The sequence below is a fragment of the Trematomus bernacchii genome, unplaced genomic scaffold, assembly GCF_902827165.1.
Source record: "Trematomus bernacchii unplaced genomic scaffold, fTreBer1.1, whole genome shotgun sequence".
NCBI lineage: Eukaryota > Metazoa > Chordata > Actinopteri > Perciformes > Nototheniidae > Trematomus > Trematomus bernacchii.
Window position 1 is genome coordinate 358,543 of NW_022987549.1, and position 27,002 is coordinate 385,544.

General features: G+C 41.5%; 1 protein-coding gene across 1 annotated transcript in view; it reads right to left on the bottom strand.

Annotated features, from left to right (window-relative positions):
• Window positions 1-27,002, bottom strand: part of LOC117476971 (SH3 domain-binding protein 4) — a 56,772-nt gene that overhangs the window by 11,734 nt on the left and 18,036 nt on the right. The window contains exons 2-3 of the mRNA XM_034123657.1: window positions 19,394-19,596; window positions 12,637-14,987 (exon numbers count right to left, since the gene is read on the bottom strand). Coding sequence (XP_033979548.1) covers window positions 12,637-14,987; window positions 19,394-19,517 — 2,475 coding nt within the window. The 5' untranslated portion in view covers window positions 19,518-19,596. The remainder of the gene's footprint in view (window positions 1-12,636; window positions 14,988-19,393; window positions 19,597-27,002) is intronic.

Genomic DNA, 27,002 nt, shown 5'->3' on the forward strand with positions numbered 1-27,002 from the left:
TTAAATATGTGTGAAAACGTCGATATTGATATTGTGTACTGCCCCTTTAAGAGAGTTAGAATGTGGCCCTTTTGGCTCTTTTTGTCCGTGCAGACTTGCCGTAGTTTCTTCCACATCAGCTGTTTTTTATGCTCTTTTCATTCATTTTTCTCTGCTTAACTTTGAAGAACATTTGTCTGTAAGTAGTCAGCTATATTCTATTTAAATACCTATCTCAACAGTTGTTAGATATGTGTGAAAACTTAAAACCATGGCAATGCTAATCAGGATAGCTTTTCGATGGCGTTTCTAGTGTTAAGGTAGCATTCATGCTAACCAGGAAAACACAAAACTGTTATTTTAAAGCAGTTATTGAAAAACAAAGTTATATTAAAAGGTTGATTCATAGATGTTTATCATTGAATCTGTGCTTATTCAAAGATACATGTAGAGACGCACTGAATGGTGTTAGTTCAGTTCACTTTTTAGCTATTTTTCAAAAATATAATATGACTTTGTTCTCCTGGCAAATAAGGGAAATTAATTACAATAAAATAAAACACAAAAACAGAATTTCACAACCTGTGCATGCCAAGAAAAAACTATAAACACTTATTTGAGTGTGTGGTTCATTACAAACAGAGAAAGCAAATCAAACACTCAATAAAAGTGTGTTTTTCTCCGGGGGAATAAGATGTGTTCTGCCTCAGAGTTGCTTCTGATAAATGCATAAATGTCAGATCTCAGTCACAGTCGCTCAGTCACCATGCAAGTCAGTTCAGACGTCCTCTAATTACATATCTGTCGAGACATTTCACTCAAACTGAACCTCGTGGAGAGGAGAAGAGTCTGAGGATCTGAAAACCAGAGATATTTCAGTGTTTTTCCCACAATTCTATGTTTACTATCAGAAAAACATGGAATACATCCGCTCTGTCTCACTATAATGAGACAATGTAAAAACTAAACGTGCAGGGTTGGACCCAAATGCAGGTATAGCATGCAGACACACACTTTAGTGATTTGAAACTACAGTGAGGGGCTTATAAGGACATCATGCACGTTTCAAAACACAAAAAGCAGCTCCAGTGAACCGACTGATCTCACAGAGTCCGACTGATCCAGTGTGTTGGCTGCAGGGCCGAGGAGGTGAAATATGAAGCAGGTAAAGTGGGGTTTGAACAGGTGGTGTAAATATGATTTGCATGTGCACACAGGAGGAGAACGTGACTCTGAGGAAGCTCTGGGAGGCAGAGTGACACTCAAATGCACTTGGCAGCTTTTGGCCCAGCGCCCATTAAAAAGTGTATTATCCGTAGCGGAGTTAAATCTGTCTGACAGCAGTAGAGTCGGTGGGAAAGTTTCTCCGAGGCAGAGTTACATCTGAGTGTGAAATCTGAAGGGAGAGGTTACAGCAGGACACAGCGTTTTTCATTTCTGAGCTGATCTCCAGAGATATCTGCAGAGAGGGGCATGAAGAGACATTTCTTTGTAAAAGTTTCCTCACTGGGGATAACCAGAATATACTGCTGCTTCTTTATCTTCATCGCAACTTCATCTCGTACCCAGGGATTAGTTTGACTAGTTGAAAGAGTAACAGTAGAAAACTGCACTTTATAATATAGCTTTCACTAGGTCTGCACAGATTGAAATCGCAATATGGATGAGTGCAATGTCCAAATTGCAGAAAGATCAATATTTAGTAAATGCAAAATATGTGAAAATATGTGAATGTATTGTGGAGCTGAAGAGGAGTCTTGTCCTATAACGGTATACTTAATACAAATCCTTGTTTTTCCAATATTAATGTGAATAATTCCCATAATATCGAGAATCGTTGCAATGGCAGTCATAACAATCTCAACTATCCATCCATCCATCTTCTCCCTCTTCTCCGTGGTCGGGTCGTGGAGGTATCAGTTCCAGCAGAGAGCCCCAAACGTTCCTCTCCCCTCATCAACCAGCTCTGACTGGGGGGTCCCAAGGCGCTCCCAGGCCAGCCAAGAGATATAATCCCTCCTCCTGGTCCTAGGTCTACCCCTCGGTCTGGACGTGCCTGGAACACTTCCCTAGGGAGGCGCCCAGGTGGCATCCTTACTAGGTGCCAGAACCACCTCAACTGGCTCCTTTCTACGCGAAGGAGGAGCGGTTCAACTCCGAGTACCTCCCGGATGACTCACTCCCCTTACCCCTGAGGGAGACGCCAGACACCCTGCGGAGAAAACCCATTTTGGCCGCTTGTAATCCGCTAATCTCAACTAGTCATTCTTTTTTTCCAAATTGTGCAGCCCTATTTATCAATTTGTGCTTTGTGTTTGGTTTAGTGTTCAATTGAAGAAAGTTTTTTAAAGAATTTCCTCAATTTTCTTTTATTCAACAAACAATTTGGTCTTTGTTATACATTACATTTGTTTACATTACATGTCACTTGTTAGATGCTTTTATCCAAAGCGACTTACATACTCAATACTGTGGACAATCCCCACAGGAGCAATTTGGGGTGAAGTGTCTCAGGGACACAACGACATGCTGACTGCAGTGGGGTTTGAACCTGCTGTGACCCCCTGATCCCAACACCTACGCACTATCCATTGCGCCACACGCCTTCCATATGTTATGCACTGAAAGCAGCAGGAACACGTGACTGAGTATAGCTACACTCTCTATTTGATTCTTCATCTCAAGTCAAGAACATTCAAGTCAGATATGACATATGAAATGACTCGTCACAGTGGTGGAGCGTCGACACTCTTTAAGTCTAGACTGACACATAATCCACGTAAGTACCTTCTTAGTTATTGCCTTCAACTCCTAATCCTCGAACTCCTCGCCCTCACTTTACTTGCTTGTAAAGCGCTTCGAGCACCAGGAAAAACGCGATATAAATTAAATGTATTATTATAATTAAGTGACCTCCATAAAAAGGTGAAACTGTCATGTTGATTACAGAAAGTCCCATTTCAGCTAAATATAACAGAAAGCTTGAATCCATTCAATCACATTTCTGAAGTCATTATTTAGCAACAAAAAGATTCATGAAGAGTTTTTGGGTTTGTTTTGGCTCTGGTTCGGGTTAGGGTCTCCACCACCTCCTTTGTTCCTTTAAGGCTCACCAGCCAGACGTGGCTTTCAGGTTCAATGAATTGGGAGAAACAAACAATAACAAGTCCAAACACAGGGAAACATGTCCCACCATCCCGTGTTTCTGACTTCATGTTATTCCAGCTCTCCAGAACAGAAACACAAACTGTTCCAGCAGCTTCCAGTTCACAAACACAGCGCAGATATAGCTTCATGCCCGAGTAGCTGAACAAACAGCCCTGTGTTCTCACGGTGAGGCAGATTTTCAGCTGTTTGAATGTGAAAATCACAAACCAAGAACAACTGCCTGAGAGTAGGGCTGTGCGATTATGGCAAAAATCATAATCACGATTATTTTGGTCAATAATTGATATCACGATTATTAAATACGATTATTCATTGACTTTGAAAACATCCATTTATTGAACTTTTAAATACAAATAATAATTTGAACAGTATCTTTTTAACTGTTGATTTCCCTGAACGTATAATTCAACTGAAAAACCAATACAAAAATAAATAAAATAAATGATACATTTATATCTACATTTAAATAAATAAATACCAATAAACAAGATCAACAAATATTTTGCACTTCAACAAGCTACTAAACATATATAAATATGATAAATACAAATTAATTAGATCAAATATGTTGCAGTGTCACAACCTAGCAAAGCAAAATAATCGTTTTGTTGTTTTTCGTAATTGTGGCAGGACAAAATCGTAATTGCGATTAAAATAGGATTAATTGCACAGCCCTAGCTGAGAGTTAAACATACTGTGTGAAATGTGTCCGTGTTTAGTGTCTCTGTGCCGACAGTGACCAGAGGCCTGTACTACGAAGCTGGATTTTCTCTTAGCGGCTGACTTCAGGGAAATCTCGGGCTTTCCGGTCCTACGACGCTGGTTCTCTTTTTAGCGGGCTAGATCTCCATGGTAACTTATGCTGAGCGGCAAACCTCCTCGGGAGCAGGTTAGGTGGCAGGCTAAGAGATCAACTCAGTGAAAGCACCGCCTGCTGACCAATCAGAGCTCCGTGTGCGGAGTTTAAAGCGATCAAGTCATATGACAGGATAGAGGAAATACAGAGAAACTGCCGTTGCAGGAAAGACTGCCGGCAAAAATCAACTGACTGTGTGAACGTGAAAATGAATAGAATATCCCCTCCCATCTTCAGAGCAATCTGACTATTATAACATTAGCGTTAAGAAAGCTTACTTAAATATCTGCCACGACATAAGTAACCGGATCAGAGTAACATTAAGTACAGTCCGCGGCACTGTGAGTGCAGACGTCGATGTGTCCCATTATCATTCATATCATATCACATCATAATGTATCATATATTTCCTTATCTGAGTCAGCTGAGCCGTATCTGGCCGTGCAACACTCACTGTGTCACATACTGTATGCAGAAGGATTATTTTAAGCAACACATTAAGTTGACGAAACACTCGAGTCAAATGTAATTAAAGTCAGATCGTGTCTTGGACGGGGCAGTGATATCATAAACCTGTTAATGTACGCATTCAAACACTTTTTCTTTTACCAGCTGTATTCACCTTGCAGGTGCAGCTATGTGGCTTTGATCCTGGATAAAGTGTTTAAGTCATGGATGTTTAAAGTTTAACTTCTTCATATTTGACTAATATTAAAGTTCACTTTTCATTCAGGAAGTATGACGCTGCGCTGTCAGTACGCTTGTCCGTGTTTGAGATTGGTCGAATGCTCCAAATACCACCCCTTTCATGTGAACGCGCACCTAACTAGATAGGACACGGCTGGCTTGAGCGATCCACTTGATGACCGGCGTCGTAGTACAGTTTAGCGAGAGCGCGTATGTTTTGGATTGGGCCAACCGGCTAACTCCAACATATCCAGGTTAGGTTGAACCAGCTTCGTAGTACAGGCCTCCGAAGTCATGTCTGTTGTCTAACAGAGAATAGATTTATGTGCAAGGCAAGTTCATTTATATATATATTTTCTATTTCAGTAATATGTTGGACTGTTCATTTCTCTTATGTACATTACCTGGTTTTTGATGCTGCTGCAACGCTAACATTTCCCAAATTGGGATCAATAAATTATCTCTAGGGCTGTCAGTCGATTCAAATAGTTAATCGCGATTAATCGCACATTTTGTATCTGTTCTAAATGTACCTTAGAGGAATATTTTTCAAGTTTTTAATACTCTTATCAACACATGAGTGGACAAATATGCTTTATGCAAATGTGTGTTTATTATCATTGGAACAATGACAAATATTCTCCTGAATATTCTCAACACAACAACCTGTGAAGCTGCAGCCCCCATTTAGCTGTCTGTTGTTGTGCAGGCGTCTCCCTGACAAAGCGTGGTCTGCTGCAAGCGAGCGGCAGGAGAGGGGCTGGAGAGGGGCAGGAGAGGGGCTGGAGAGGGGCTGGAGAGGGGCTGTCAGCATCAGCTGGGTGCTTGGCTTGCTGTTTAAAACTCCTTGTATCCATATCTCTCGCTAGAATCTCCCACCATCCAACTAACAACAACAACGTCAAGCCTTTGGGCTCTGAAACTACGGGGCGGGCCGAGGACAAATACACATGCGTTAATCGCACGTTAAAATAATTAGTGGCGCTATTAACGCGTTAACTTGACAGCCCTACATAAAACACAGAAACATTCAAAAGCAAAGATAATAAAACATGAATAACAGGGACATGAATTCAAGTTGCAGTGCCGTGTGAGGTGTGAATAGTTATTGAACTATAAAAGTCTTCAGCCTGGATTTCAAAGTAGTCAGAGTTGCAGCGGACCTGCAGGTTTCTGGGACTTTGTTCCAGATATTTGACGATATCTCTCACGAGATTCTCTCGCTCCTCTCGCCCTGCTCTTCCTGTGAAATGATAGTTCTTTTCACACTTTTCTAACCTTCTGATATTCCTTTCATCCTTCTCTTTCATCCATTTTGCAGACAACACATGTTCCTGTTTTACTGTTACCTGAACCCATCTCTGACCTGTAAACCACTTGCAGAGGAGGATTCTGGGAAGTGAAGCTTCTGTTTAGTTTGTGAACAATGAGGCAGGAAACATCTGCAACACAACCTGATCCTGAACCCCCCCCCCCCCCCACAACAACAACAACACCACCGCTAAACAAACACACAACAGAGGGATCAACGAGTCCAACCTGAGACATTCAACTCCAGGAGGAAAACATTCATTATTCTGTTGTAGAAATTCAATTCGAGTCGAATCAGAGTCATAATGTGTCTCCTTCCTCACTACAAGATAATAAAAACAGCAGCTTTAACAAAGGAGACTGCTTGTTTGAAAACCAAATATGAAAGGTAATTCATTTAAATGTATTTACGCATGTTAGACGACATCAATCAATCTTCAGTGCCTATGTAGCGTGTTTTTTTACTTTAGCGACGTTCATAGCATGTTACGTGACGTACTTAGCTTTAGTCAGGTAAAAAACATACATATCTGTGCCTCTGCTGTGAAACCCATCAAAGTAGAGGCACACAATACTAATATCAAGCTGAGAATGAGCAGAATAGAGCCCCTCTAAGAAATGTATTAAACATTTAAATGGGAAAGATCTCAGATGCACTGATGCCACTTTCTGTGGAAAGTTTCCCGCGTGCAGAAATGTGTAACATCTTAATACATTCTGCAGTGTGTGGTCACTGTGGAGTCTGCTTCTGTCTGCTAAGCGCCAGTGTAACGCCTTATTCTCACTGTATATACTGTACTATATACTGTACTATATACTGTACTATATACTGTACTATATACTGTACTATATACTGTACATAGAGACACCTTCAGCTACAAGTCAAAGTGTTTATGATTTTGATTTAACGTATGTGAGAAGAGAGAAACACCACCGTGTTGCTAAGAGAACAATCTACAATAACACCATCTGCTGAGGTTCATACCACACTGCTGACACACACACACACACACACACACACACACACACACACACAACAGACACACACAACACACACACACACACACACACACACACACACACACACACACACCCACCCACCCACCCACCCACCCACCCAGACAGACACACACACACACACACACACACACACACACACACACACACACACACACACACACACACACACACACACACACACACACACACACACACACACACACACACACACACACACACTGTGGCTTTAACAGTGTTTGAGTTTCCCTGAGTTTCATCCTGTTCAGACGTGTCACTAAAGCACGCAGACGTCTGATGATATGGAGTTAAAATTAGTCCGAGAGGCGTTCAGGGACTACATATGGGCAGGAATTTGGGGAGAATTACAGATTCCTGGTTTTTTGTTATGGGTTTAAGATACTGACCATGTTACTACGATATACCTAAACGTTTTGAATCAGACTTTTGTGGCATCTCCTCTTCGGCCTACTTTAATTTACTGTCAGATATCTACTGTCACTGTCTTCTATGAAGAGATAGTTACAATCTTTAAAAATCCCCAAAGTCTGGAACTTCAAGACACCTTTTACTAGTAGTAGCTCGAGCTGCAACTGCACTATTTTGATAGTCAATCCATTTTAAAAGTATTTATAATGCAACAAAAATGCAGTTTCTCAAAAATGTCCTGCTTTTCTCTATTTTATATCATATACAATTGAATATTTTGGAGGTTTGGTAGTTTCTCACTATTTCTGACATTTTTAAGACAAAAGGGTTAATCAAAAATAACATTCCGGTTGATCATAATAAAAAATAATCGTTAGTTGCAGCCCTAAAGTGTTGTGAGCAAAAGGGGGGTCCAGGTCAAGGAGGATCATGGGAACCATGTGGGATGCAGTGTTATAAAAAAGAGGATGCACTTTGTCCAGATATTCAAAGAGATGTTGGCCTTGTTACTGAATGCTGTTATTAGCGTCTCTGTTGCTTTATGCTACTCCTTTCAAAAAGTAATTATCATTTGTAAACATATTTTATAATCACCTGGATCTAAAACCACAAATTGTTACATCCATAGTTGCAAAAACACCTAATTTACCTCATGTTTTAACTCCTAACAGACAAATGTACAACCCTATTAACTCATTCAAGAACCTACAACACATTGTTTTGGTGCTGTGATATTCTGCATATAGTTTGATGTTCCAGCAGAAATACAGAGCAGCGTGAGAAGCAGAATCCAGAACACATGGTGATGGAAAACCTGTAACATATTCACTGTATGTGTTTACATACTGCTGCTGACCCCAAAGCATTCAGACATGAGCACAAAGAGAGCCCTCCTAAAAATACACTGCAGTCCATGTCAACGACACACCGGCAAACCATGAGAGATGTTCCTATTGTGACGAAGAACATTTAGCAAGAAGACGGGGATTTCATCTGACAGTGTTTGGACTCCCTCAGCTTTAATCTGAGGCCCACACACGCAACTGAATCCACTTTTCAGAGGACAGAAAACAAACATCAGATGTTTACACAGGGAGCAAACTGCATATTTGTGTGGGTTAAACAAAGCGTCCTCAAATTTGCTCGATCGCTGCGTGCTGTGTGCTAACAGTAAGCAGTAGTTTAGGTGTAATCCTGAAAAAACAGACCTATATTCAGAGCAGAGTTCCCGTTAGCCGGTAATTACCGGACAATGACCGGTAAAATATGCTGAAGTCCGGCAAATCTAAATCTCTCCGGTCAAAATGTCCGGTCAAAATAATTTTCCCTTAGCGCAATACCGCATCAGTTGCGCCACTTATGTGACAGACAAGAATAGTATGTGACAGACAAAATAGTATGTGACAGACAAAAATTGTCAATTCTAATGTCTAACACTTAATGTGGAGAAAGAGATGTCCTGTATGGGTTGATTGTGCGTTGATCTGTTGGTAATGCCTCGGGGTTCCGGTGGGCATGTAAACAAATGCATAATGCTGCGCTATACTTTGTGGCCTCATCCGGTTGCATAGCGACGCTTATTGTTTAGGTGTCTTTTAACAAGCAGGTAGTCATATCATTAGCTAGAACTAGCTAGATCTGATCGATATGGACATAAATGCGAGTAAAGTCTAATCTGACAGGAGAGAGAGATCGGCTGCTGCTGACGAGTCGACACGCAGCTCTGCATGATCCCCTGCAGCGGCGAGCAGAGCAAAACACACTTCAGGTTAGAAAATCACACGTAGCTATTTTAATTACCTCTCAAACTACCTAAACTAGTTATAGATATGTTTAGTTTTACTGTCGGGTCACTCATTACTGGATCCGCGAGCTGCATGATACTGACGGGCTGTCAGGAGAAGGAGAGAGCGCTCCGTTTATTATTCCCGCGTTTTTGTAAATTACTGTACACTTTTGAATAATGTAGTTAATCTACTATAATTAGTTTGTTTAATGTCGAATCATATCAATTTGTTTTAAAGCTCAATAAATAACAAAGAAGACCTTTAACCGGCACTTATCTAATTTTGTCCGGAAGATTTCAACTTTAACGGACATGTTGACCGGCAAAAAAATATTCTAACGGGAACTCTGATTCAGAGAGGAATTCCCTTCAAAAGGCCATATTTTCCGTCACCACCTTTGATTATGTCGGGCAGTTCTCTATGTCTATAAATGCTTCTAACTAGTGTTTACAACCTCGCGTAAATTATAGAGTTTCTGCTCCCTGTTACTTCAGCTGGGGTTCGTCCGTGACCTCTGACGGAGACTCTCAGCAGGAGAATGTGATGAATATATGAGAAGCTAAGTAAAGGAAAACTCTGAAGACATCGCAGTGTCTCCACCAGGTAAGCACACACACACTAGAAATGGAAATGCAAAGCTTTATGTAGGCAGACTTCATCTAATGGTGGCAGTTTAGACGTCAGGATGATCATCGCTCCCCAGACGGCCTGAGGCGACAATGAAAATCCACATTTCCGTGACAGGCGATTCAATACCAAGTGCTTCAGTTTAAACACTAACGCAGCTCAGTATATTGGGCACAAAAAGCTGAGAATACTAAGGAAAGAAAGGAAAGCAAGAAGCATGAACCCGCATCTGTTGTTTTCATATAAAAGCACAAATTAAATCCCAGTTTAAGAAAAGACGTCAGATTTTCTAATACAATCTGGAAAAAGGCAGTATTCCATCATTGCTGTACAAGAAGAAGGGTTATACTGTGAAGTAACTGTCAATCTGTACTAGAGATGTCCCGATCCGATCACGTGATCGGGGATCGGAGCCGATCACGTGATTTTCAAAAGATCGGAATCGGGAGAAAAAAATCGGGGATCGGGAATTTTTTTATTTTTTTTTATTTAATGTTACAAAACAAAAATGACCATGTTCACGTCTTAAAGTCATCCTGAGGCCTTAGTTTTGGTTTAAAATTACACAACATCATGTATGTGTTGCTTCTTTTGGGCTTGTTTTCATAGACCTGGTTGCTTATTTCTCTCAAATCTGGCAACAGAGTGGGCGCAGTGTCTAATGGCGCAGTTCCACTGCAGCGCGGAGCTCGCTTTAAGCGTGCCGTGTCGTGCCGTCCCCTTTTTTGGTTGTGCTTCCACTAGGCCAATTACCGGCGCGGCATGGCGCGGGGCCACTTTTTCACCTCTTTTCTGGCCCTAGAAAATTGTGGTTCTATCGGGGCCAACAAACAGGGCTGAGTCGGGCTGAGTATGCTAAACTAGAGAGAGGAGCGCTGGCAAGAGGGCTAGAACTACAACAAGATGGACATATTTGACCGTGATTTAATTGTAATACACGTTTCAAAATGATGCCGAAGTAACAACATACTGATAACGGTTAGTAAAAACCATGAATTAATGCTTTGTCAAGTCTGCAGACAGACGGCAGGCGAAAAACCTTTTAAAATTCGTGTTTTTCTAGATGGAGATTGGCTAAGCTAACGCAGTATATGCCCCGACCGTCCACACTCACAACAACGGCCTATACAGACATAAATAAAGCAGCGACTGTATTCACCATGATACAGGCAGTCTGTGGTTTGTACTTGTTTAACTTTTGTCGAGTTTCTGAACAGATATAAGGAGCTGTGAGCTCTGAGTGCTAACAGCTAACGGCTGTGTTGTTTTTCTGGGGTTCTCATTGAAGATGACGTCACGGCTCCGCCTACACTGCGTTACTATAGTAACTACCCCAGGTCCTAAACTGTAATGGAAGCGCAGCATGAAGTGAGTCGGCCCTGTTAAGGCCCAACGCGGCCAAGCCGTACCGAGCCGTACCGAGTGTGGCCGAGGCCGACCGTGTAGTGGAAATGCGCCATAATAGTAGCAGTAAGCTAACAAGAGGCTACGTTCAGCTGGTGCCTCGGGAGTCGAGTATTATAAAATTGAAAGCGAAGGCAGTGTAACAGCCAGATGCAATGTTTGCAAGGCGGAGGTTCCGCGTGGTGGAAAGAACAGAGCTACGTTCAACACGACCAATCTAATACAAACACCAACAACAACACGAGGAGTACACAGCGGCCACTCAGGTAACGGCACTGAAACAACCAACACTTTCAGAGACTTTTAAAAGGAAAGAGAAACTGCCCCAGAACAGTGAAAAGGCCAACAAAACAACAGCCAAGATAGCTGAATTCATCGCGTTGGATGACCAGCCGTTTTCTGTTACCTTTTTTTTCTCTTAATGCATTGCATAAAGATCGGATCGGGAAAAATCGGTATCGGCAGATTGTCAAAATCAAATGATCGGAATCGGATCGGGAGCAAAAAAAGGTGATCGGGACATCCCTAATCTGTACCTCTACAAGCACCTGTGACTGTTTAAAGATACTCAGTACTCAGGATAGGTGCCGTATTCGTGGGTTTCTAAATAACTGCATGCTGTAAATAAAGCGTAACGGTGTGTTTCACTGAGCTCTATCCCTGCACTGTTTGTCCCCCTGAGGGCTTTGATTCATATGTACATAAAGATTTAAATTAAAAGTAGCCTGAGCGATCAATTGGATTTATAGGACCAGCAAACTGCACGCTGCACAGTGACTCCGAGCTTCTGTTTCTCTCAAGTTAGAAAAAGTATTTGTTTGCCCTCCACAGCCCCTCAGGTCCCGATTAGACCTCGGTGCCTACACAGCACTTATCGACTGCCCTCCCAGCAGAATGCAGAGACTAGGAGGGGGGTCTGGAGCCAAAAGCCTGGAGCAGATAACAGGAGGAAGCAATGCTGTCCAGCAGGAAGAAAAACATGACCATTTCATTTGACACATGAAGGACGCAACGGAGAAAAGCAGGCTTTGCATTTCCTTCAAAAGCTTTGAGAAACCCTGAGAGTGTGATGTAACCCTGCCTTTGTCAGCCCTACACACGTATGCTCATACTGTTGGAGCATCTAAGGAGATTCATGTGTATACCATTGTATAAATGTGTGTGCAAGTACGAATTGTATGTATGTATATTATGTATAATATTTTCTACAACATAGTAAGCATTTATTTTTACCCAGGATGTCTGCTTTCATATTGTTTGTCTGTTCATTATTGTAACAAAAACGAGAACTAATAAAAACAAAGTTTAAAAAAAAGAAGCTTAGAGAAATGCTGAGTCACAGCAACTGTAGATGCCAAGGTTTTAACTCACCGTTAGGAGCTCTTTCTGGAAGGACTTTCTCTCTTTGCTCTCCGAATTGTTGCAGTCCTCCTTCAGCTTCTCCAGAACCGATGCGACCCGCTCTGGTTCGCTATCCAGCTCGGTGCGACAGAAATGTGTCAAAGGCAGGTTGACGTATCCGAGGGCGTCTGCAAACGCCCGCCAGTTTCCGATGTTCTCCATGAGAATAGTCCGTACGGAGGCGTAGATGTACGTGAGGAACTTACAGGGCTTCAGTGTCTGCTCCAGTAAAAGTGCCGTGGTGAGGTCGGGCCCACTGAAGTAAATAGGCTTAACTTTACCAACCACCAGCACGTTCTTGGCGTGAACAAATCCCATTTTGCCCTGATAATATCCAATGTACCATTCCTTTGTCCACAGCTGACCCTTCAGCTTGATCTTCTCCTCGCTCAACAGGGCCACAAAGTCTCCTTTTTTGTACTCCAGCAAGTACTGATTCTTCGTTTGTCGGATGACCGTTTTGATCAGCTTTCCAAACTTTAAGTTGTTTATTCTCCTGTCCTGGAACACGGGGTACTTGGAGGCAACAGCGAGAGGAGACAAGACTATCTTCCCCACTTCCTTTTTCTTCAGGAAGCGCCTTTGCACCGATGTCTTTGGCCCTGTTTTGGGTGGCGGTGTTGGCGTCTGGACACAAAACTGAGCCAGTATACAATCTAGGTCGTCCTTAACCTGGATCCTTAAGGTGAAGTCCGAAACATCGTCGGTGTTTCGCGAGGCGATCATATAGACGAGCCTGCTGACTTTGCCTAGTTTAACCTGGAAGCCTCGTACCACCCTTGCCTTGTCGTTCGCCTTTACCTCGTAGTTGGCCATGTTGGAGTAAATCCCGACACTGAGGTCCTGGGGTTTGGACAGGACAAACTGGTGCTTACCCCAAAGCTGAAGCACCACTGATGGAGCAGATTGAACCTGTTTACCCACATCGCTCACCAACAACGTCTTTGGCGCACAGTCGTGACCAAACATAGCCACGACGGTCTTGAAGGACGGGTGGATGTGTTTGGGACCGTACACTCCTAACGTTATCTTTTTAACCACGTTCTCCCAAACTGTGGTGTCTGGAGATAAGGACCGGGACTGAGCCACCACACACACATACATGCACGGCTCCAGGTTATCCAAACACACCTGGACCGTGTCGCCGTACACGTACGCCTGAGGAATCGGTCTGTACGGTCCTTCTTTACAATCACTCCTGACACACAGGACTTCTGTCGTTTCCCGGCTCTCCATCTTCACCACGACGGACACTTTCATCTCCAGAGTGATGGTGGTTTTGGTCTCCATGTTGCTGAGTTTGATCTCCACCACGGGGCTGACGGTGGTGCAGCGGTCGTTGTTTAGCTCCAGAGGGGGATCCAGCAGAGCTTTAATTGAGATCTGCTGGGTGTCGCCCGGTGCCACGTGGCCCTCCGGTAAAAGGATGCTGATGTTGCTGTCGGGAAGCTGGACGGCGCCTCCTGAACTGTCCAACCTGCAGACGATGCTGGTCTCAATCGGCTGCGTTTGACCCCATCCTGGGTTCTGTCCGAGCGAGTCCAAGTCGTGGCAGGACCTGGCTAGCTTACGATGGGTTAACCAAGCTGTCCGGAAGTCCTCCCTGCTCTGAAACTGCTCTGGTGCCGGTGCTTTCAAGCCTCCGAAGAACCCAGAGGAGCCCTGAGGGGCGTCGGACTGAGCCTGAAGGATCGACAGTTCGGACAGACTGTAGGATCTTTTGCTTCTAAAAAACGGGTTGTCCCTGCGCAGCGTTTGTCCCGGTCCTACACTGGGACTAATGGGGTTAAAAACGCTATTGAAACCATTGGTTGTGGCGCTGTTGGTGGAGTTGGGCACTGACGGAGTGAGCGTATCAAACAATAAGAGGTCCACTGATTTCTCATTACTGTTCTGATCAAGGGAGCTCGGAGGACCCCCGTTCAGGAAAGGGTTCGTCGAGGTATTGGTTGTAGCGAAAGGATTCCCATTTAGGAAGGTGGTGGGTTTCAGAATCACCCCGGCCCACTCCCCTAAGAGGTCCATTTCTTTGGCTGCCTCCTCGATACCGTCCCCTACGGTGTCAATCATCCCGCTGTCGCTGAAAGACGAGTCCCTAAAGTTGATGGGCTCCACGTAAGCTGCCGGGATGTAACCCATCTCCGTGTTGTTGTGGGCGTACCACCACTCGCCTCCTGACGAGTCCAGCACGTAGAGGCGGTCCCCTTTGGAGAACTTTAGCGTGGTGAAGCTGGAGGGGCAGTAGTCTTTGATGGCCACGACTTCCCGAGCGGCACCGAAGGAGGCAGTCGAGTCCAGGCGTAAGGCACTGGGAGAAGGCACTGGAACAGAAACAGAACACAAGTGGAATGAGTTGAAATGCATTATAGCCTCTTTCACATTTTGCGATGTGACTGAAGCATCCTCTGTGCTCCAGTCTGTCCTCTCAGTAAACACAGAGCTGAACCCCAGATCAAATGCACGCTGAAGGCTCTTTGAGCAGCTTTTCTCTCAGTGATTGTGCCGTTATGTTCAATGTTTGTTGTTTGTTTTGTCTGTTGATGTTACACATGGAGCTGCTGTGATGCAAGGAGCATGTCAGACTTGATCTGACCATTAAAGTGTTATCGTATCGTATCTTTGAAATGTTGCCGCTATGTGCAGTCTGTTGAGTTTCTTCTAGCAAATTCCTTTCAGGATCCCATGATCAGGTCCATAAGGAAAAGGGGGAATTTCAGCATGTGTCTACCACACGTCTTTTTTATAATAATATCCCTCGGGAATGCCCTGTCAGATATGTTTTAGATCCTTTGAATTAAATATATTCCCCCCTGTCAGCAGCTATCATTTATTTATATCTGTGCAATACAATGGGTTAACAGTACATTACTTTTGGGTAATAATGAATGGGCAATACTCTGGTTTACCATTGCATTTATACAATACTGTACATTTCTTCTTAAAAGCAGATCATATCTAACCCTGCATTTATTTTATACTCAACCATAGAAACCGTGTTCATATTTACACTGTTGTTTTATATTGTTGTATACATATTTCTTAACACATTTCATTGTTTTTATTTTATTTGTATGTATTTCTTTATTTTTTATAATGCAAACAACTGTAACAAAACAGTACATTTCCCCATGGCATCCCCTATTTCGCAAATGTTGAAAGAATAAAAACATGATTAAACTGCATATTTTTCTTTGGCCTACATTGCAAAACAGTGAAAACTAAATAACTTCCCTGCTTGCAAGGACATCAACAAAATGCATAATGAAATAGATTCAGGCTTTCCCATGCAGCTGAGGACTGTCACTACCAGATGCTTCAGAGAAGTGGAGCACAGACAACTGTCAAGGAGTGAACTCTGAGGCATGAACTCAAATGCACGACTCGAACTCAGACTCAGGAGAGGTTCAAAATAAAGACTTTACTGGAATTTACACAGTAACAAAAACAGGGAAAACAATAACTCTCTTTCGAGGAAAAACAATGACAATACTCTGAAGCTTAGAGGTACGTAACACGTCTGTGGAGTAAGCTTGCTCAAAGTCCTGAATGAGGAAACGAACCGACAATGGACAGGAGGGAACTAGCAGAATATATACACAGGGTAAGGGGAACAGGTGGAAACAATCAGGGCGGGGAAAACAATCACGGACGCAGGAGACAGATAGGGGCGGGGAGCGTGGAGGTCTGAAATGAGAGGGAGAATTACTATTCAACATAAACATAAAGCACAGGACAGAAAGACATGACAAAACTAACATAAAGAATAAACTTTCACAATAAGTTTCTTAGACATGACAACAACAGCTCAGAGCGGGGGAAACTGAATGTCTGATCACTAATTAATCTGCTCCGGATTCATTAAGTGACAGAAAGAACAAAGTCTACTTGCTGTTCACTTTCACCTCTCTAACTAAACATGCCTCGATGTCTCCTCAACAAACAAAGAGTGCACATGTCATGAGAATTTAAAGTCCACACCGGTTTTAACCCCATTTGCTCGTGTGTAAACGATCTTTCTTCAACACTGAATCAAACGTGTTTTTCTTTTTACAGGGTTCATACACTTTTTCACCAATGATTTTCAATGACTTTTCCATGACTTCTCCAGGACCTTTACCTAATTTTCCATGACCAAAAAAATTACTCTTTCTCAGCGGTACCACTGGAAATGGTTTATTTTAACATGGAACAGGAAAATAAGGTCTGCATATGAAACATGTTGTGCCTATCTAAAACAAATCAAATAGTAGGCTTACTAGCTTCTACACGCTAAAGCAACTCAAATCTCTCACCAGCTAAATACCTCGTCAGTTAAATGCCATTTTACGTTTCATTACTATACGATACAGTATTTATTATCATTATAGTATTACTATTTCGGCCATTAGATAAAATATAAATTATATTTGATGCAACTTTAGTTACATTTCCATGACTTTTTCAAAACTTTGGGAAAAATATTGTTTTCCATAACTTTTCCAGGGCCTGGAATTAGCATTTTGAATTTCCATGACTTTTCCAGGTTTTTAATGACCGTAAGAATCCTGTTTTTAGTTCTGAGAAATAAGTCAGGAGTTTTTGACTTGCAAATGTTTTCCTAGAACTACATTTTTTGTAACTGTTTGAAAGGTGTGACCCTAATCCTCTTCCATACGCCTTCTTATTGACCCCTCACAACAAAAGCCAAGACTCTAAAGTTACAAGCCAAAACGAATGCTGTGTCTCTATTCACTTCTGTCCTAATATCTGCTATTTGAAGAGCATGATTGCGTCTTATGGCCGTATGAGTATCTTGATGGTGCTTTCATAACGGACAAAAGGTTGCAAGCTGCACTCTTATCTTAACAGCCATCTTGCACATTAACATATATCTATACATGTGATTTGTTTTCACTTTGAATTAACGTACCATTAAACTGGTATCGAAAAGAAGCTGCCATTTATTATATTGGATGATTGAGCAGCATAATAACAAAATCATTCAAAGTCATTTCGTTAAAACTACAGTTGATGTCATTCTGAAACCTCTCGTCTTCAGATAGTGGGGACGTTACTGTTTATTTAAAGGGGACCTATCATGCAAAATGCACTTTTGTACGTCTTTTATACATGAATATGTGTCCCCGGTGTTCCAGGGAACTCACCAAGTGTCAGAAAACACAACCCTCTCTATTTTCCTCCATACCCAAATCTCTAAAAAAGGGGCTGCAACGGATCTGATAAAAACTGATCCAGATTTGAACACTGTCCTGACGTCAGGACGGTGGCGCTACGGCTATTGGGCCAACTCCACCAATCAGGAGGAGACAGCCACGGCCATTGCCGTTCGAAAGCGCTGGAGACGCTGTAGTACATATTCCAGGCCTGTAAGTGGCGCTGTAGTCTGCCACAAAAGCAGCGAAGAAGACTTCCCGCCCATAGTTACCATGGTTACCCTTCTGTTTATTCTCCGCTGTGGCTTTCTTTCTCCGTTTGCTCCTGCTGCTTTAATTCAATGCAATCCCTCCCCGTCGAGGCAAGCACTGTAATTCTCTCCGGTTAGTCCACCAGCAGATGACAAACACCCACCTCTCCGCCTCTTCCAAGGAACGAGGGGACCGTGCAGCAGAGTTTCAGTTTCAGTTTCTTTCGCCGGTCAAGATGTCCGTTAAAGTTTAAATCTTCCGGACAAAATTAGAAAAGTGCCGGTCAAAGGTCTTCTTTGTTATTTATTGAGCTTTAAAACAAATGAATAACGACTCTATATAATAAAACACGGAGGACGGAGATCTCTTTTTCTCCCCCTCTTCTGACAGCCCAGCAGCTGATCAGAGCACGTCTCCTCTCTCCTGCAGGGGGGCGTGGTCAGCAGAATCAGACCCGTAGACAGCAAACAGCACATAGAGCGAAATGAGGCATGGCTAAAATGCATGATCTGTTTGGTATTTTGAAAACAGAAACGTATAAATATACCTTATATAGGTATGGCCCTACAATATATCATTTAAATATAGCATGATAGGTCCACTTTAAGTAAGAAAGTCCTGATTAAATGTTATTTGACGTATCAGCTGCCCATGGATGTATTGCTGCCACTGTTGAATGACTAAGGGGGAAAAACAGGTGAAAACGTTCTGAATATCTTCAGAGTTTCCCAAAGGATCAGTTTTCAGTCGTCGGTGTCGACAAAAGGCCAGGATGTTTACAAAAGATGCATTTATAGAAATATGTGTAAGAATGTGAAATAGCCTCATGTTCATATTGTATTTCCCACATTGCAGTGATTAGCTTTGTGTATTTTAAACTTCATACAAAAACAATCAAATCTGATCATTCTAAGTCAATTTCGTTAAAACTACAGACGTGCATGTCACTTCCTGTTTATTCCCTTTCTCCGTGAGATCAGGCCATAAGACTGTTAAACACCTGAACTTTTGAAAGAACATCCATAACATTCATCTGTTTGCAACCTATATCTATCAATATTCCAATTACTTAGTAAAAAAAAATCAAATCTGTTTACTGTAACACAGCTTTTAAAACCAGAAAATACATTTTTGTGATATTACAATATCCCAAATCTAACATAATATCTTTTCTCATATCACAAAAATATACCAACTTTATATAACCCAGCCCTAGATGCTTTACGGGTGACCAAAAAGTACAGTTGAAATACAGCAACACATAGGACTACTTGCACGAATGACAATAAAAGCCTTGAATGTTGAATCCTTGATCAGCTGACCTTTGACATCGTTCAGACTGGCTTCCGATAGGCTGTCGCTGAGGTCGATGAGCGTTCCCTCGGAGCGGCAGCGAGGCAGCGACGTGTTGTTGGTGGCCGTGGCTCGGATTCGATGGGCGGCCATGTTGGATCCGGCCGGAGGTCAGGTGACTCTGAAGCTTCTCCTGTAGCTCGAGGAACAACCTGTCAACATCCCATCATCTCTGAAACACAGGGAAATATAACATATTATATAAATACAAAGAATTCAGAAAATATACCTTTAACCCTTGTGTGGTGTTCGGGTCAAATTTACATTTTAATAAAAAAAACTATACTTAAAGTGGACCTATCATGCTATATTATAATAATATAGTGTAGGACCATACCTACAGTATATAAGGCATATTTATACTTTTTTTTTTGCAAAATACCAAACAGATCATGCATTTTAGCCATGCCTCATTTTGCTCAATTTGACATTTTTTAGCTCTGTTTTTGCAAGGGCAGATTCTGTGAGAACAGCACCATCTACAGGCCTGGCATATGTACTACAGCGTCTCCAGCGCTTTCGAACGGCAATGGCCGTGGCTGTCTCCTCCTGATTGGTGGAGTTGGCCCAATAGCCGTAGCGCCACCGTCCTGACGTCAGGACAGTGTTCAAATCTGGATCAGTTTTTATCAGATCCGTTGCAGCCCCTTTTTTAGAGATTTGGGTATGGAGGAAAATAGAGAGGGTTGTGTTTTCTGACACTTGGTGAGTTCCCTGGAACACCGGGGACACATATTCATGTAGAAAAGACGTACAAAAGTGCATTTTGCATGATAGGTCCCCTTTAATGGGAAAATAATTAAGAAAATGTACCTTTTACCCTAAATATTATTATTATTTAGCATGTATAAACGTTTAGCACGTATTAGCACATAGCAGTTTCTCCTTGTTTATGAGTAAATGTGTATACTTGCATACATACACATCTTCATATCATCCTAATTCAATTGGCATTAACTTTTCTTGGGTATTCCTGCCATTCTGCATGGAAACATAAAAATAAATGTGGTTTTCTTTTGTCATTTTCTATAGCACACACTGCAGATGTGTATAATGCTCTAGAGATTGCAGATGAGGAAATTAAACCATGAATTTGTACTTGAAAATGGTCTCACATGCACGTATTAAACGGTGTTAACTTGAGGAGAAGTGAAAGAGCAGAAGTGTGTCAGTGGAGGACTCTCAGAGGAGTTTTTATTAAATCCATAATTCATACCGGTGTCAGATCGGGGACAGAAAGAGAGGAAGAGGAAGAGGAGGAGGAAGATTCCTTACTACCAGAGGTGGGAAGTAGTGGAGTACAAATACTTTGTTACTGTACTTAAGTATCTGGTATCAGTACTTTACTCCACTACTTATTTTTCTGATGACTTTTTAATTTTACTTCTCATATGTTGAACACAAATACCTGTACTTTCTACTTCTTACATGTTGAACCCAAATACCTGTACTTTCTACTTCTTACATGTTGAACACAAATACCTGTACTTTCTACTTCTTACATGTTGAACACAAATACCTGTACTTTCTACTTCTTACACGTTGAACACAAATACCTGTACTTTCTACTTCTTACATGTTGAACACAAATACCTGTACTTTCTACTTCTTACATGTTGAACACAAATACCTGTACTTTCTACTTCTTACATGTTGAACACAAATACCTGTACTTTCTACTTCTTACATGTTGAACACAAATACCTGTACTTTCTACTTCTTACATGTTGAACCCAAATACCTGTACTTTCTACTTCTTACATGTTGAACACAAATACCTGTACTTTCTACTTCTTACATGTTGAACACAAATACCTGTACTTTCTACTTCTTACAACGTTGAACACAAATACCTGTACTTTCTACTTCTTACATGTTGAACCCAAATACCTGTACTTTCTACTTCTCACATGTTGAACCCAAATACCTGTACTTTCTACTTCTTACATGTTGAACACAAATACCTGTACTTTCTACTTCTTACATGTTGAACCCAAATACCTGTACTTTCTACTTCTTACATGTTGAACTCAAATACCTGTACTTTCTACTTCTTACATGTTGAACCCAAATACCTGTACTTTCTACTTCTTACATGTTGAACACAAATACCTGTACTTTCTACTTCTTACATGTTGAACCCAAATACCTGTACTTTCTACTTCTCACATGTTGAACCCAAATACCTGTACTTTCTACTTCTCTCATTTTCCAAACAGGCTGGTTCCTTTAGTTTGAATGTGTGTTTGGTGGCGTGATCATTATTATTTAGAGTCATTGCGTGCCTATTGATTTGAACACGATCCGTGTATCCATCATTTCCTGGTCTTCTCTAAAGAAGAGGGACCAATGAAAACGTTGTCATGTTGCCGTTGTTCAGCATGGAAACATTCATTAGCTAACAATGACATTATTGTTCTATTAATATAAAGGGAGGTCAGGTACTCTTTAAAACAGATGCTAGTTATGGGTACTTTTTACTGAAGTACATTTCAAAGCCTCTTTACTTTGACTTGAGTAAAGAAGTTTAGTCAGTACTTCTACTTTCACCAGAGTATTTTTAAACACGAGTATCAGTACTTCTACTTGAGTAAAGGATGTGTGTACTTTTGCCCTCTCTGATCACTACTGACACACTTCTGCAAACTCTTGCAAGAAAAAGTCACATATGCTCTTCTACTGACAATACTTCACAGAAAGTCCTGAAAACCTGCAGTGAATTCTGCTTCTACATCAATTCTGAGTAGAATTAGATTTTGACACTTGATTGGACAAAAACAGGACTCTTTAAAGTGAAAATCCACTGTTGTTTTATATGTGTGAGTGTGATGTGTCCTTTCTCACAGAGGAAGTTTAGACTCTTGATATGAGCGCAGGTGAAACTGAGCTCATCACTTTAACAATGCCTTTGTATTCAAATGAGTCAGGAGACAAGAACATGAAGCTGTTCAAAGTCATTATTCTGTCATCAACACCTGTGTTTTCTACTGTCAACATGTCTCTGTGTCACAGAGCTTTTGTATGGTGATGATTTCAAAGCTCAAATGCATACATATGAACAATGTGTGGAGAAAACACCTTTACAGGGAGGTTGGTCTGTGTTCAGATAGACGTATAATGAGGTGTTTGCATTATGTGAAAGCACAGGTAAAGAAACAGTTTGTTAGTTTTGTTGTTCAGAAACACAGAAACAAACAGCTCAGCTTTGTGTTCTGCTTTTAAAAGTGTCTTTTTTAATATGTGTTTTCTGCAGAAAAAACAAGAAGTCATTGTCAACAACTTCCCAGTCGCTGGTGTTGACATTTATCGTGAGAGGAAATGTTTTCTGACGCTTCTTTACATGTTTACAGCCCTTTGTTTACAGCCCTTTGTTTACTGACGATGGGTGAGTATTCTGATATTACACTAAACAAACCTTACAGCTTCATCACAAGACCCAAAAGAAGAAGTTGAAGTTTGTGGAGCGTCAAATCTCCCAATGAGATATGGCGCTAAAGGCCACAGTTATCTAAGCTGCGTTTCATACAAGAGTCCGGACTGTAGTTAGAGTCCATTTTGTTTAACTCTCTGAGGTCTAAGCCCTTTTGTCACATGTTTGGCTCGCCTGGACTTGTTTTTGTGGTAAACATGAACCCTGTCTGTGCTGCACAATCAAGTAATATACATGTTTCTTTTCATAACAAGCTAAGCTATCAGCATATGTAGGCTACAGGGATGTCACATGGATGTACAAATATTTACGAGTACAAAAGAAAAAACAAGACGAGAATGTTTTCTCTCAGAAATTGAACCCACAGAGAAAAGTAGTCTATAAGTCTCTTGAGTGAAAGTGAAACAAAAGATCGCTCCGTTGCGGAGATATTCCTGCGAGAGGCGTGTGGCGCAGTGGACTAGTGCGTTGGTGTTCGCATCAGGGGAGCACAGGTTCAAACCCCACAGCAGTCAGCATGTCGTTGTCTCTCTGAAGACACTTCACAACAAGTTGCTCCTGTGGGGATTGCCCACAGTATTGAGTATGTAAGTCGCTTTGGATAAAAGCGTCTAACAAGTGACATGTGATGTAATGAGAGTGCGTAAAAATTCAATATCAAAGACCTGACATCTGCAATTCCCCCTCTCCTCTTCATCACTCACAAGACCGGCGACAGGTGACCTAAATCCAATAAACCAGACTCATTTCAAGGCCTCATCACCAAGTAGCAGCTACAGTGTACATATGGCAAAGAGAAACTGAAGTCCTCCTCCTACAGAGCAACATGGATATATAAGGACATCAAACAATTAAAACAGATACAATAGTGCAAGAAGAGTCTTTATACAAGTAAATGGAATATGATATATTAGATAAATAATTGTAAAGATGCAAACAGATGATTGTTTGTGGATGTTCTTCACGGAGTTCAGGTGTTGAATAGTCTTATGGCCTGTGGGATGAAACTGTCTCTGGGTCTGGTGGTTGTTGTCCATGTGACGAAGTGAACACCAATAAGAATGAATGTGGTGTAAACAGAAATGAAGATAATAACAGAAATAAGAAGCAACGGTCTGACCGATGCAATATTGAATAATAACAGACTGCATGGAGGGAGGTTATTTCTCGATAACCGCACTCATTATTTATATTACAGGCTTTGTATTATGATATATATATTTAATGTCTTGTGTGGCTGTCAGTTTTTTGTATATCAGGAACATGAGCACTTTGTTTTTCGTAAGTGCAGGAGAGATTTAAGCTTTAATGCTCGGAGCCTCAGCGCTGACAGCTTCATGCATTCATTAATGCTTTTATTCTGCCTTTTACCTCCAGTGTTTACGGCTGTTATTATTCATTTTGATTCACATTCTATTTTTAACCTTTTTCTTTGTAAAGTAGTCCTATGTTTTGCTGTATTTCATCTGTACTAGATGCTTTTTGGTCCCCCATAAAGTATCTATAGCTGGGTAATATCAAGATGTTGTTTCATTGTGATATGAGAATAGATATTATGTTAGATTTTGGATGTCGTAATATCACAACAACAACAACAATCTGGGTTTAAAAGCTGCGTGACAGTAAACAGATATGATTTGTATGAACTTTTCCAAGTTATATCAGAGGCAGAATCACAATATTATATTATCCATGTGGAAATTGGGTTTCGTTGCACAATGTTAGAATAAAACAAATAAAAGATTAAAGAAAATAAAAAATAGAATAAAAGTATTTATATAAAAAATAAGAACTTAAAGGTCACCTATCGTGCTATTTTTAGGCAATAGCATAGGTCTCAAATTTATATATATATATATATAAAAAACATGTCTATGAAGTGTTTTGCTCAAAATACCAAACAGATCACCCATTCTAGCCATGCCTCATATCCCTCTATTTCACTTCCTGTTTCTAAAGTGCTGATTTGGGTAAAAAGCTTTACAATGAAAAAGGAGGGGTCTGAGCTCATGCGGGACCCGGCAACTACTGTCTAAACTAAATACTGCCGTGATGAAACGCCATATCATGGATTATCAAGGATTGTCTCTGAAACAGTCTGGAGCTCAAAGGCTTTCTCTCTTGCCGGTTATACCACAAGGTGAGTTCCTTTTTATTTCCTGCTTCTTCACACACATGCTCTCCAGTACAGGTTAGCTCTGAGTGTTAGCGATGCTAATGTAAACACCGACCATATTACGTCCAAAACAGTCGGGCATTGTTTCTGATAGCAACGTTTCTGATAGGGCCGTGGGTCCACATTTCAGATATTACGTCATATCGGACGCAAATCTGGATCAGCTCCGTTGTTCCCCCGTTTTTAGAGATTTGGGTACGGAGGAAAAGAGAGAGGGTTTTATTTTCTGACGCTGCGTGAGTTCCCTGACACATCGGGGACACATAGTTATGTAGAAAAGACATCACAAAGTGCATTTTGCATGATAGGTCCCCTTTAATATAAAAATGTCCAATAAAAGAAGAAATAAAATGAAATGTAATATTTGTTTTTTATTAGCAATTAAACTAATATATAAGTATTTATCCAAAAGCACAGACAGCCAAACTCACAATGTTGCAGTATCTATATTGAGGTTTTAAATAAAGTGTATTGTCAGAATCACCCAGGCCCGGTTTGATCCTCTATCTGCGGCTTTGGGTATCACATTCAATAATCCACGTTATTAAAACTCTGAGGGTAAATCTGACCCTCTGTTAGCTCCACGCTAACGTTAGCATGCTCTGCTTCCTCCACGGCATGCAACTGGATCTCTTTGAGGCGGGGGAGGGGGGTCAGATCAGATGTAAAGTCTGGGTGGTCTGCAGCCTGTTTAACTCTCTCCAATAAACACAGAAGGAGGGTGGGGGGGGGTCTACTGGATGTAAATCTGAGAGAAACTCTGTCATGCTAATGCCTGTATGTTGTTGGTGATTATCAGCTGCTAACAGATAGCTCTCCCTCCAGCCTCTTTAACAACACTCAGAGTAACAGCTTTCATTAAAGTGTGTGTGTGTGTGTGTGTGTGTGTGTGTGTGTGTGTGTGCGTGTTGTGTGTGTGTGTGTGTGTGTGTGTGTGTGGTGTGTGTGTGTGTGTGTGTGTTGTGTGTGTGTGTGTGTGTGTGTGTGTGTGTGTGTGTGTGTGTGTGTCTGCGTGTGCGTGTGTGTGTGTGTGTGTGTGTGTGTGTGTGTGTTCTGAAGCTGCAGAAACACCAGATGATGTGTATATATAAAACCTGGAGGAGGTCTGGGTGCAGCTTCCCTCTGAGAGGCAGGGACAGAGCGGGGGGGAATCATCAGTGTGTTATCAGAGATTTAACGAACACATCTCACTTAAAGAGGCCCTGTTTTGCTTTTTGGGGTTTCCCCTTCCCTCCGAGAAGGCCGACAGGTAAACAAAATGACCAAATGATCTCCTCAGTGTCCACAGAACACCGTTTACTGGACTCTCTCTGTAAATCATTTAAGCTTTTAATACTTCTCTCTCCAGTTGCAGGAATGTATTTGCAGTGTTTAAAGTCAAGTTTCAAACAGTAGCTAAAGACGGGGAGAAAATGGATGGATGGTATTTTTCATGAAAGTTGATGCATTTACTTCCAGATGAAAGGGAACACTTCAATAATTCAGAAAATGCTGCAGCAAACAGGACGGACAAAGTATCTGCAGAACACCTCTGGTTCTCTGTAAATAATTTAAGCTTTTATTGCTTTGTCTCTCGAGGTGTATCTGGTTGTAATTTAGGCTTTTATTGCTTTTTTCTCCGAATGTACAGATGCATTTGTTGCGTTTAAATCAGATTGTGAAGAGGACAGGATTGTAGCTCTGGCAACACTCCACATAGAAACAGCCGTGCTGCATTAGGGTTATTTAAGTCTTTGCAGACCATTAGGCGCGTTCACACCGGAGTACTTTTCCCCGTACTTTTCCCGTTTAGTTCCGATAGTGCCTGGAATTTTGCGTTCACACCGAAAAGAGAACTTAGTTCAGAGAACTTTTACCCCCATTTTTAGTCCCTGCTAGAGAGGTGGGACTATCCTGGGCCCAGCCAATTTCGAATTGCAAACCACGCCCCGTACAACTCTGAAAAGTTTTGTGAAGCCGCCATTGTATTTGC